Source organism: Podarcis tiliguerta (assembly GCF_965153285.1).
Source record: "Podarcis tiliguerta genome assembly, chromosome: 13".
NCBI classification, from domain to species: Eukaryota; Metazoa; Chordata; class Lepidosauria; order Squamata; family Lacertidae; genus Podarcis; species Podarcis tiliguerta.
Window position 1 is genome coordinate 31,003,139 of NC_139546.1, and position 13,491 is coordinate 31,016,629.

Sequence of the window (13,491 nt, forward strand, 5' to 3'; positions counted from 1 at the left end):
ATTATTTTTGTGTTTGTTCCTATGCTTCAGGCTAAAAATACCCAGCTCTTTCGAGTGTTCCCAGCAAAACAGATGCTGGTTAGGAAAGGTCAGGGAGCCTTGTGTGGCTCAGAGTGGAGAGGAGGTGAGGCAAGAGAGAGGGGTCCATTTGGGGGGGCAGTGTTCCAGGGAATGTGTGGAGAGGCAGGTCTCTAGTGGTGCAGTGTTTTGTTTTACTATAAGGCCTATGCAATAACCTCTCACCATCCTGTTTGCCCTCCTCTGGACACACTCCATTTCGTCAATGTTCTTAAAGTGCAAGAATGGTGCATCAAAGAGTAATTCAAGACAGACTTTTCTGTATCAGCCCCTTAAAAATGCACAGGGTCTGTAAGAGAAATTCTTCATAAAATGTGCCAGATGGTAAAGGAAAAACACAGAACAAATAAAATAAAATGACGGAACAAACTAAATGTCCCCTGGAACACTACTTTTCACCCTGAAGACTAGACCAAGTGTTTCTCAAGTACCATAGTGCTTAAATGATTTTCTGCTCTCAGATATCAAGAGTGGAACATTTTTACAGAAGGAAAACGAAGGGAGAAAGTATTTCCTTACACCGGTTTCTCAATCATAGTCTGTCTTGGCTGTTCCTTGAAAGAGGGAGTCTCATAAAAGAAGAAGATGTGAGCAGCAATGTCACCGATTACAAGGTCTCCTGAGTGATAAAATTCATGAGGAATAGGGATTGGGTCGGTGTATATGCTGCAATTAATAGAATGTGCATTGTATATACTATGGCACAGCAGAAAAAGCAGCAGCACGAGTGGCAGCGCCTTCTGGAGTGCAAAACATCCCCTCCATATGTGAAGCCCCATGTTTCCATCTATGAAATATTATCTGTCCTGCATCAGTTTTGTCAGGTTATAGAAGGAAAGACTGGCCAGTTAAGAGTCTCTTCTGCCTGCTGTAATGCCTTTGTTTCCATTTTGTTGCCTCTTGTCAGTCAATGCCTCAACACAGCAAATCCTCTTCACCTTTTCACATTTTACACTCAGGATGACTGGATGTTTAGGCCCAGTGCAGGTGCCTTTTGAAACAATTCTCACTGATAGCTTTGCACCTACAGATGTAATCAAATGTGCTTGAGTCACAGCTATGTATTTCTGTGTTATAGACCACGGGGGTATCAACTTGAAAAAAGCAAGCCTAAAATATAAATGGGGAAGGACCACACAAAATGCTGTTTACCCCTGGATTTGGTTCTAAACAACAGGCTTTTTTTTAATAGCATCCTTCAGGTGTGGATAATGTTGGCCTTGCGAATAATTTATTGACATCAGGTGGTCAACAGGAGAACAGTAATTTTGACAATGATAGGGTACCTAATCAAATCTCCAGAGTTCTGGCCTTTGCGGTAGGATTCCTTCTCCACCTTCTGAAATTTTCTTCATTCAAATAGCATTTGGCTTGTCAGGTACAGGCTGCCACTGGTCAATTCAAGGGACAATATTGACCAGAAGAAGACTGTACCTGACAGGCCCAATGCTATTTGGGCAGCCCAGGTTGACTGGGGGTGATGGGAATTGCATCCTCCTACCTGGAGGGCCACAGGTAGGAGAGCCAACTTGGGCCCCAGGTTATGGGTGGCCAGTGGGTGTGACATCACATTACGACATGACGTCATGACGTCACGCCTGCCCCCTGGCCTTGGAACCTGACTTCTGGTGCCACTGGAAGTCGGGTTCTGAGACTTTGCAAGACCTTGGAAGTTGTGTGTGGGGGGGGGGGGGGCTGCATTGTGGGTGCTGAGCATCCACAACAAAAATATTGTGGGTGAAGCCCCTATAATTGGCGCTCCTGGCGACAGGATCCCTCACCTCTGCTTTAGAGCAACACTGGGAAATATAAAATTGTCAATAGACACAAACAACTTGGTGCTCCTTAGAACATTGCTGCCTGGGCTGAGGGAAAATGACTAAAGCATCCCAAAGCAGTGGCAAGGTAAGGTGGTGGAAGAATGAGTGGGAAAGGTGGAGTCAGTGTCATTCCCCTTCCTTAGGTGCCCCCTTTGATAGATTTCCTCCATCCCCTGTTATACTCAAATGGGCCAGCAATTCTTTAACAAACAAGTGCATGCAGGCCCAGCACCCTGGCACTGACACTTGTTCCTGTATCTGAGTTTGCAAGCCACCATTTCAATGTCACACAATGTTCCTGACACAGTGTCACTGCAGGTATTTGTGAGCACTTGGCTCACGGTCCCCTCAAAGCTGGAACTGGCCTTGTATGCACATCTTGTTTGATTCCCTCCATTTTCTCCACACCATTCAGCTCTGCCCTGATTGTTTCTATGGCTGCCGTCTGTTAGCAGCTGTGATGCTTGCCAGTGGATGTTATTAAACAAAAGTGTGTGAGAGGCAGCAGTTGTGCCCAAGGAACCAAAGAGTTGCTGGACTACCACTCTCTTCATTCTTGAACATGTTGGCTGGGGCTAATGCAAGTCATAGTCCAGCAACATCTGGTCAGCCACAGTTTAGCTACTTCCACTGTAAGTTTCTAGGGGGGAAATTTAGATCTCTACCTTGCCCTCCAACCCCCCTCCCCAGGATAGAAATCAACAAAGGAAACAGGAGGAGGAGGAACGGGTAAGCATAATGGCTTAAGTGATAGTGGCAATCTGTCCATCTCAGTGACCGTTTTAAAATCACTACCCTCTATGCACCCCATGAGATGATGCGCTGATATGTTAACAGATTTGGAGGTGTTACCAGAGGCATGAGTGTGTGTGTGTGTAAGAGAGAGAGAGAGAGAGAGAGAGCATTCAATACATGCAAACATAGCAATCCTGTGTTGTGTTGTGTTGTGGGATAAGGTAGACCCCGGAAAAATCAGTGTTAAAATTGCCACTCAAGAGAAATAACAAAGTCATGGACCAATAAATGACAAGAATAAATTTGTGATAAGGTACATGTAAAATGGAGGACTTAATATAATGCAGGCAACCCCAACCTTTGGCCCTCCAGATGTTTTGGACTACAATTCCCATCATCCCTGACCACTGGTCCTGTTAGCTAGGGATCATGGGAGTTGTAGGCCAAAACATCTGGAGGGCCGCAGGTTGGGGATGCCTGATCTAATGCAATACAACTATATATGCCAACCAATGCATGATTTGTTTGTTTTTAAAAGTTCACTGACTGAGAAAGAAAACATGCAGGCAATATTCTACATCAAAGTGTGACACAGCCTAAGGAGTTTAACTTGACCCGGTGGAGAAATGATTAGGAATTACAAGTGTCAGAAATATATCCCATGAGCATGCACAGAGTGCACCTGCCTCCCCTATGTTTGTATTTAACAAGGTGATTCCACAACAGTAACTTCGGCCTGAAACGTAAACTTTTTATCGTCAGTGAACCACATGATACATGGAAACACTGCAATTCTTTTACAAAAATGCCAAAGGAGAAAACCTATTAATTACTATTAAGGATACCACATTGCGTTCCCTTTGCTTCTACAAAAAATGGGGTACTTAGTGTGTCTGCAGTGCACCAAGATTGTGGCAGTCTTTGCCTATTAATGTTAAGCAGGCACCATCAGTAGTTTGTTTCAAAAGCCTATTTAAGACAATTCTGTTTATATATCTCAACCACCAGTTATTGTGTATCAGTGTCAAGATGTTTACTAAGCATTCTGATGCTGCTTTATGGCTGTGATGCTTACCACCGAGATACTTTGTTTATTGTGCAGTGTATAAGCCTATATAAATAAATAAATCAGCAGATTTTTGAATATTAAATTTCCAAATTGATTGTGCCCCTATAAGGTGGGAGTTCCTGAGATTATATAGTAAGTTTTATTCCAATGTGACATGTCATATAACTTACCCTCTTCTGACTAGTTTGCTAGGGTGTCCGGATGAAAGACTGACAATGCATTGTTTATCTGTCCAACAGATCACCAAACAGGTGACTTAACCTTTCCTAACTGGCATGCCCATATGAGGCTGACTATCTTAGCTAAATTGGAGAAATTGCATATTTTGTGTACTGCTATTTGCTTTATGTATTTTGACCTGAATGGGTCTTATGACCATAATAAAGGTATTGATTGACGGACTGGCTAATTGAAAGAAATGATTCGCTGCCTCACTACCATTTTGCTTGCATTAACTTGGAGTAGGCCTCAGCCATGATGGTGCAAAGGAGCCATTTTAGGGAGCAGCATCAAGTACTTCTGAAAAAACGGACAAGCACATGGTCAGAGACCACTGAGATAATATAGAATGTCCCCATGTCATGAGGAAGTGGCTTTATCAGCACACATGCTCTACCTATCTTGTAATCTTCCTAACGGCTCTAACTTGTGTCATATGAGCTGTACTGTGGCTTTATAGCACCATGAAGCTACATTTGGAAGGCAAAGAGGGAAGATCCTCATTTGTCACAATACTGTCCCTTCAGTTTGGGTCAGAATTTCCAGATAGGTGAAAGCCTCAAAGATATCCACTGCTCCAGTCAACTTACATTACCTGACACAGTTCTTGCACAACTGTGGACATACTGTGGGGCATCAGGATGGAGAACCCACAGCATGTTACATTTCTGCTAGTTGCTTTCATTGTGTCATCTGCTCAAGGGACTGCCGAGGTAAGTCCTATGTCCTTCCCTGCTTTGTGTGGGCTATTGATGAACAAAGAATGACTAATTAGAGGAGGTGCAGAGAACCTTTGGCCCCTCATATGTTGCTGAACTACAACTCCCATCATTCCTGGCTATAGGCCATATTTGCTTGGACTGATGGGAGTTGTAGTTCAGCAGCATCTGGAGGGCCAAAGATCCCCCACTCCTGAATTAGAGAAAGCTAGGCTTTCTCTAACCCAAGGGTTGCCCCAAGTTTGGAAGGAATCTACTGTGGTAAATCTTGGCAGTGCTAAGGAGATGGCTATGAGCACTTAGGCCTTGCAAGAAGGTCCATGGGTTCAGCAAAAGTTCCCTATATCTTGCCATTGGATTAATATGTGATCAAATGCTTGCTCTTCCAGAGTCTTATTGTGTTTTACTCACAACTGATTCTTAAAGATGGTGAAATTGAGAGACAAACAGAATTTAGAAAGAGAATGGAGTATGCAGTTGTGAGCTGTCTCAGGGTTATATGTCCCATGCCTCTTTCTTTCTTTCTTTTTTTTTTCTTGCATTATATGACTACTGACCAAACTAAGACAATAGCCTTTGTTGTTGTTTTTTTGAAACTGTCTCGGTGTTGTTGTTAGGAATGAGCAGGCTGTCTAACAGGACTTTTTTCCAAGTCAAATACTCACCACCTATGCTGCTGCCATGCCCCCACTTTTCTCAGAGTAGGGAGATATAGGAGTTGATAGTGGAGGGTGGGTGAGAAGATGAGAAGTCTAACCTCAGCTGTACCTGGTGCGTCACACATCATTTCCTAATGTAATACACATCACCGTTCTGGATTACAAGTCCCTGATTCTTGGCCGGAAATTACATGCAGGGCACATAATTTGGAAAAACAGAGCAGCAACAAGGTATCTCCTTGACTGCATATTCTTTATTTGTTTAAAGCATTTGTATTGCTCCTTTAATCTGAAGATCTCCGGATGAAGTACACAACTTCAGTAAATTAATCAAATCACATCTATAAAACCCATAAAAATATATGGCCAAAGTATATCACAGGTGAACCTCAACAGCAATCACAAAAAACCATGCTCCAAGCTGGTGTTTAAGGGAAGACAATGTAGACATCAGCTGGATTTCAAGGGGCAGGGAGTTCCAAAGCTGAGGCAACACCACAGAGACCCGTCAATGTGTCTCCAAATATAATCTACAGTTCCTAAACATGATATGCATGCAAGACCTCTCCTTGGCTGTGTGTGATGTGTGATGTGCATTATTACCTTCCAGGGATCATGGGGCTTTTAATAATGCTGCATCCCATTAAGTAATGATATACAGAGCATGTAAATTACAAACACGGAGAGGCTCAAGCTCCTGCTCTCCTCTGCATACTACCCTTTCCAAAGCCCATTTTGGGTTGGACCAGTCTCCTGCTCCTGATTCAAATGAGGCCAGCCTGTTTGAACATTTTAAGCTCATCCATTCTCTGCTTGAGGTGAGGCCATGTGGTGGAGGTGATTCACCATTGAGCCAACAATGCATAGGATGCAGCCTCTTGTCTGCATAATGGATTGGGAGCCTTGTGTTGTGAACAGCAAACTGTCATACATGTTTTCTGAGAGGCCATATGACTCACCTGATGCAATTATCAATTTGCTCCAGGCTGGCTCCAGTGAAATGTCAACAAATAGATCCCAACCGATATTGAACATGGCACATTACTCCCTTGATGACAAGTATGAAGGCTGCCTGGAGAGCATGCAGAGCATCCTGACGTCTCTCATTCTAAGTGAGCTGAATATGTCTGAGATCTATGAGGAAGCATGGGAGGAAGCACTGTTTAATTGGCAGGAGAACCAGTCCAAGTTATACCCCAAGAATATGGAAGAGCTCTCTGAAGTGGCTATCTGGGCATACACTGGGCCTTCACTCTACATGGAGTTCAATGCTGCCACCCGCACAGCAGGAAAAGGGCCTAAGGAATATGAGGCCTACCCTTTCAAGTCCCTGCATTTCCTCTTAACCCAGGCAACCCTGTCATTCAAACGAAAGGACCACAAATGTGTTAAGGTCTACAGGGGCACTGGTGTGAAGTTTTCCATCAATGACCTCTTCAGGTTTGGGCAGTTTACTTCCACATCAGAGAACTCGAATGTGGCCGAAGTGTTTCACACTGTAACCTTTTTCAAACTGTTCACCTGCGAGGGGATTGATATAAGTGAGATGTCACTTTTGAAAGAAGAGGAGGTGTTGGTCCCTCCCTATGAGATTTTCAAGGTCACGTCAGTTGAAGACACCCCAGATGGCCAGACCGTAGATGCCAAGTCAGTGGGGACTTGCAGCTACCACAACTGTGCTTTTGAGGGGAAAGGTAACCAAATGGAAGTTACTGGGCTTTTCATTTTGTGGGGCACCAGTTCTAATTCCTCATCCCTCCCTGTCTGGGTTGGGTTTGGTGTAGTTGGGTGGTGGGCAGAAGTAAATCTCATGAAGCAATGGGATGTGTGATTTTTTTCTTCATCCAATACCATCCTAAATGGATGAGGGAAAAACATGTTTTCTTTTCTGTATAGGGTATATATTCAGTTCTAAAATCCTCCTCCCACTATGAACTAGACCAGAGGTTCCCACTTTTTTGGCCTACTGCCCCCTTTTCAGAAATTGTTTTACTAGTGGCCTCTGGAAATCTACCTTCTTTAAGCATTTAAAAGCCCATGGGGTGGGGCTGGTGTCACAGACCACCTGCCATTGGTCCAATAGGCAGGCAAGCCGTGATCTACATCCTGGGACTGGATATGGCCAAAAAGGGTTCACCCAAACCCCTCACCTCCAGCACGACCGCCGGATTCAGGGGAGGTGTTGACCTGCTGGTCGGCATCACTATACAACAGATGAAACATGTATGAACAGTTTTTCAAAATTTTCTTATCTTCTTTCTTTATCCTTCCACAGCTCCCTTATTTTTATCCACCAATCTGAGGCTACTACCACCCCCACTGGATTGTTCTAGCACCCCTCAAGGGGCAGTATCACCCACTTTGGGAAACACTGAACTAGACAAATTGGAGAGACAGAAATACAGAATTTTGCCCCTTCTAAGGTTCTCAGGGGACGCGGGTGGCGCTGTGGGTAAAACCTCAGCGCCTAGGACTTGCCGATCGCATGGTCCGCGGTTTGAATCCCCGCGGTGGGGTGAGCTCCTGCCCACCTAGCAGTTCGAAAGCACCCCTGGGTGCAAGTAGATAAATAGGTACCGCTTTCTAGCGGGAGGGTAAACGTCGTTCCATGTGCTGCTCTGGAGCCAGTTCGCAGGAGCAGCTTCGTCATGCTGGCCACGTGACCCGGAAGTGTCTGCGGACAGCGCTGGCTCCCGGCCTATAGAGTGAGATGAGCACACAACCCTAGGGGGTACCTTTACCTTTACCTTTAAGGTTCTCAGACTATAAGATGGGAATTGGGAGAATGGTTGTTTAAAGGGGGAAAAATACTTCTCTCTCTCTATTCTATAGGTTGGGATAATAACCAAGCCTGTCCTGGACATCAAGGTACGTGACAGCCTGAGATGGAATTAAAACTTGGTGTTGGTGGTGGAGGGGATGACTAAAATGGATCTATATGGAGTGGTTTTGGGAATCCCTAGATTCCTTAGCACAAGAGAGGTTAGCCTGCAAAAGAAGATAGTTAAAGGTGGGGGCCGTGGGGCCACATTCCTCCTGGGAAACCTTCTAGAGGTCGCATGCCAGTGATGGGAGGGTTCAAGAATGTAAGTGGGCCGTGCTGCAATGGATGAGACTCCTACTTTTGTTCACTTGGCTCCATTCCAACCATGTAAAAAACCTGAGGTTTCTACACCCATAACCACACTTCTCGATCCTCCATCAGGCAAGCAAGAGGTACCAGCAGCCCAGTTCAAGTACACATTCCAGGAAGGCAAAAGCACTCATGAGCAGGGCTGGTGAGGAATGTGGCCCAGGGATGATTGGATAAAGAGATCCACAGAGTCACATTTGGCACAAGGGCCTCAGCTACAGTTCCTAGCATTCCCTGGGAAGAGAGATTAAACCTCTCTGGGGATTGTAGCTCTGGGTAGGGGGTGGAAGTGTCCTGACAACTATCAGCACCCCTAACAAACTACGCTTCACAAGTTCCTTGGGGGAAGCCACAACTGTTCAAAATGGTATCACGGTGCTTAAGAATGTATGGTGTGAATGTGGCTTGTATCTTAACCCATGTTGTTCTTTTGTTAGAGGGATATGTCACGTTTCTCAAGAGCAGATTGCATTCTTCTTGTGTACTTGTGGAAATGCATCTCCACACTTTGCAATTCTAGAATCACAGAATTGTAGAGTTGGCTCCAAGGGTCATCTAGTCCAACTCCCTGCAATGCAGGAATCTCAACTAAAGCATCCATGACAGATGGCCATCCAACCTCTGCTTAGAAACCTCCAAGGAAGGAGGGCCTACAAACTCCCAGCTTGTACTGTTCGACTCCTCTGAATCTTATGCTTATGACAAACACCACATTTCACAGTAGCTAGAGTTTTTTTATTTGTTTTTCAAGGAAGGGTAAAGAATAACAGCAATAGTCTCCATTATCAAATTCACCATAAAAAACTCATGAAGCCATTGTTTCAGGCAGCAGCCTCCAATCTTCCTCCTCCCTGCAGACTCTCTGCCATTAGATAGAGAGGGAGGAGGAGAGAAATAGTTTATAATAGTCCACACTTCATTGCTGAAGTCACTTACAGGCAGGTTAACAGCATATTCCTGTGCATTTTGCCCATTGTTTCCCTCAGGGCATTCCTCCATCATCAGGTTTTCTAATGCTCAATAAGTGCACCTTTATTTTCCACATTTGTTGCACACAATTCCCCCCTTTCTAAACATGTAGAATAGCTCTTGTCATGGAGCAAGAGCTACATTATTTTAGTTTGTAGGTGGACTAGCCACATTCTCTGCTAACCCTAAAGCTTTGCAATGTGAGACTGAAACCACATCAGGGTGTGCCCTATTAACTTTTGAATGCATCTTCTGTCTTTTCCTCCACAGTGCTGTATTTCTGAGACCTCATCATCCCAGTGATGTCAGGTTGTGGCCTGCCAAGAATTACGCTTTGCAAGAATCTCTGTGGCCTTTCCACATTGTCTATGTCTATATTTGTAGATGCAGGGTCAAGAATCTGAAGGAATGCTGGCCCCAAATGTTCCACAGCAATTTTATTTTCCCTTTTACAGGTAGCAAAATGGGGGGAGGGGAGAGATATTTCATCACTATTTGAGAATTGCAAAAAGAGGGCAAAGGGAGTGGGGGATGTAGCCCTTATTTGTGGCCAGTACTTTTCCCCCCTAGAAAAATAGGTGCCAGTACTCACCATGAAGTTGTTGCAGTAAGTGTTACACTTTTTAACAAAAACAAAAAAAGAGAGGTGGCGGTACTGTGTACACTAGAGAAATGCACTGCTTGTTGCAATGCCCCTCTGTATGGCTGGCAGCCAAAATTTTTCCCTCTGCCCCCCCAACATTCTCTGGGAATAAAAATACATGACAATGACTTATGTTTTCCCCTTGGGCCATGTGGCAAGTGGTGGAAATGTTCTCTCCCCCTAACCCCAGTTTCAACCCAGATAATTTTTGGCTGAGCCTTAATCTAAAGACATGTGCATAAATATTGAAGACCAGCTAAAGCAGATTAACAGCACAATCCTATATCTACATATCCTCTCTCTCTATATAGTATATCTGTTTACAGAGGTAAATCCCATTGAGTTAAATGGGACTAAGCGGGTATAGAATTGTACACTGATTTTCTTCTTCTTTTCTTTTGCTTTGCATAATAATCTCCTGCACAGCTCGACTTTGGGGCTTCGATTTGTAAAACCACTTAATCTGATGTGTATGAAATAATTTTCTGAATTATCTGTCAGGGTTTTGATATAACCACATAATAAAAAGCACTTTTAAAGACAACTTAAACTGGTGTGATTTTTGGTCTCTGCAATTTGAAAATGCCTGTTGCTGCTATGCCTCTTAAAAGAGTAAAAAGTGTGAGGAGGGTTTTCCTTTGGAGGGTTTGGGGGGCATAATTCATAATCCCTACTGTTATCTCACTGGGATTTTCAGGAGGTAGATGTTTGCCTATGCTACAATTGCAAAAAAAATAATAATACCCAGGCAACAAATAAAGTAGAGCATTCGAAACTCTACAGTGAGAGGTATTTAACTCCATTTGGTAGTGGAGAAGAAAACAAGGCTTTTGCCAGTACTGAGGGAACAGACAGGTATACAGGGTAGGAAGGGAGAATTTTCCTCAATGAGATGTAGTAACTTGAGCTATCTCTCTGTTTGGAATTTTGCTTACTAAAAAGACCTACCTGGGTATACACAACCTGTCTCCTCTGTTTTTGGGGGTTTTTGTTTTTGTTTAACCACAAACAGTATCGAGAGGCTTCAGAAGAAAGAATATTAGATTGCATGTGGGTGAAACAGGGCTTCTTTTGGAATTGTCCTGAGGTTATAGTTGGCCTTTCTAGAAGAAATGCAATGTAAGACCTTTATTTTTTAAAAGGTGTATTGTTACACTCAATGCTATTTTCTGAGTGTTGAGAGATTCCAGGGGCATGATGCTTACACTTGGTTCCTTTAGCAAAGGAGTCATTGGAGGCTTATTTGCATTTTGTAATTCTTATGTTAATTTACAAATATAACAGCTGAGCAACTTCAACAGCCAAATTCTAATACTACCTCCCACATCACACAGCCTCCCAAATTTTGTTAGCTTAAAGGTAAAGGGACCCCTGACCATTAGGTCCAGTCACGGACGACTCCGGGGTTGTGGTGCTCATCTCGCTTTATTGGCTGAGGGAGCCAGCGTACAGCTTCCGGGTCATGTGGCCAGCATGACTAAGCCGCTTCTGGTGAACCAGAGCAGTGCATGGAAACACTGTTTACCTTCCCACCGGAGCGGTACCTATTGATCTACTTGCACTTTTACATACTTTCGAACTGCTAGGTTGGCAGGAGCAGGGACCGAGCAAGGGGAGCTCACTCCATTGCGGGGATTCGAACCACCAATATTCTGATCGACAAGCCCTAGGCTCTGTGGTTTAACCCACAGCACCACCCACGTTAGCTTACAGTACCCTAATTCAGTTCTCCTTAGCCATTGTCTCAAAACTGCAGTCTCCCTTCACATAGACATCACACCATTCTTAGGGATTTCAGGTATTTATTGGCCAGTCAAAAAGAAAAAAAAAAGGGGGGGGGGAGGAAAATGCTCTAACAATCAGTTCCTATGGAAGCACAATGATACACTTAGAAGGAATAGATATTTTTATTGTGCCACACCAGCACCTGTATTTTGGACCCACCTTCTTATTGACACTAGGCTTTTGCTGTATTCTTTTCAGCGCCTGCTTAAAACAGGTTTGTTTAGGCAAGCCTCTCCACACATGTAGAAGTCACATGCAAACTGGAACACCTAAGTAATTGTACACCAGTACAAATGACAAGTATATTGTAACTATGTGCAATAAATGTAGAATGTTTATCAAGGCAAGCACATCTCTTTTGTCCTGGGGCCTAACTGCCCTCACACAGAAGTAAAAAAAAGAAAGAAAGGGATAATTCTTATGTATTGAGCTCCATGGGTGAAGAAGGGTGGAACACTAATATATTAATATAATAAATAGATACATGGCGAGACTGAGTGAAGATATTATTAATAAACTATATGGTGAAAGAGGATTGCTGATGTATTATAGATGGGAGGGAAGTTTGGAGGCTGTGAGAATGAAGCAATATATTTATTTATTTAGAAAACTATTTAAATATCACCAGTTGATAAATACAGTGGTACCTCGGGTTAAGTACTTAATTCGTTCCAGAGGTCCGTTCTTAACCTGAAACTGTTATTAACCTGCGGTACCACTTTAGCTAATGGGGCCTCCCGCTGCCTCCGCAGTGCGATTTCTGATCTCATCCTGAAGCAAAGTTCTTAACCTGAGGTACTATTTCTGGGTTAGTGGAGTCTGTAACCTGAAGCATCTGTAACCTGAAGCATCTGTAAACCGAGGTACCACTGTATATCATGGTAGTGGGCAACAATATATACAATAAAATGGGAAACATCATAAAATGGTAAAAAAGACCATTAAAATGAGTAGCTTATATATATATATATATATATATATATATATATATAAAATATAATATATATAATATATATATAATAATAATTTTTATTTATACCCTGCCCTCCCCAGCCAAGGCCGGGCTCAGAGCGGCTTACAAGCAATAATAGATATATAAGCTACTCATTTTAATTAAATTAAAATATAAATTATATAAAATATAAATTAAAATGAGTAGCTGATATATATATATATATATATATATATATATATATATATATATATAACATTAACAGTTACATAAACCTGTCTATATTAAAAGGTCTTGGAGAGATGCCTGAGAATGAAAAGCAAGGATGGTTGCTGAATCTCCACAGCACAGGACTGGTGACACTCAATGCTCCACTTCTAGTGGAGATCTGTTCGGCCTCTGTAATGTGGGAACAGCAAGTGGCACTGAAAAGTAGACTAGGTTGCGAGAAAGACAGAGAGGGAGCAAGAGAGAGCAAGAGAGCGCATATGATTTCATAGGAAATGTAGTATATTTGACAATTATGACCATAAGTAGCTGTATGCAGTCTGCTGTGCTGTTGTATTAAGCAGAGGCGGGGGTGGGAAATCTTATGGTATACAGTGGTACCTCGGGTTAAGAACTTAATTCGTTCTGGAGGTCTGTTCTTAACCTGAAACTATTCTTAACCTGAACCACCACTTTAGCTAATGGGGCCTTCTGCTGCTGCT

The 13,491-nt window shown here is 43.2% G+C and overlaps 1 protein-coding gene across 2 annotated transcripts; it reads left to right on the top strand.

Annotated features, from left to right (window-relative positions):
- Positions 1–4,355: 4,355 nt before the first annotated feature.
- On the top strand, positions 4,356–10,588 carry LOC310662293 (erythroblast NAD(P)(+)--arginine ADP-ribosyltransferase-like). Of its 2 annotated transcripts, XM_083409077.1 has the most exons (4): positions 4,383–4,634; positions 6,285–6,993; positions 8,132–8,167; positions 9,672–10,588. In XM_083409077.1, exons 1-4 carry the CDS (start codon positions 4,563–4,565, stop codon positions 9,683–9,685), a joined length of 831 nt encoding a protein of 276 aa, XP_083265203.1. In that variant the 5' UTR covers positions 4,383–4,562; the 3' UTR covers positions 9,686–10,588. The 2 variants fall into 2 exon arrangements, 1 of the variants encoding a protein (XP_083265203.1); XR_014504250.1 differs by lacking the exon at positions 9,672–10,588 and having other exon boundaries at positions 4,356–4,634; positions 6,285–7,722; positions 8,054–8,167.
- The last annotated feature ends 2,903 nt before the right edge of the window (positions 10,589–13,491 follow it).

Bases quoted from the DNA above. Each gene is read 5' to 3' on its own strand.
- LOC310662293 (XM_083409077.1), top strand. From the start codon at position 4,563: ATGGAGAACCCACAGCATGTTACATTTCTGCTAGTTGCTTTCATTGTG. The intron at 4,635-6,284 runs GTAAGTCCTATG...AATTTGCTCCAG, and splicing joins CTGCTCAAGGGACTGCCGAG to GCTGGCTCCAGTGAAATGTC. The intron at 6,994-8,131 runs GTAACCAAATGG...TCTATTCTATAG, and splicing joins CTGTGCTTTTGAGGGGAAAG to GTTGGGATAATAACCAAGCC.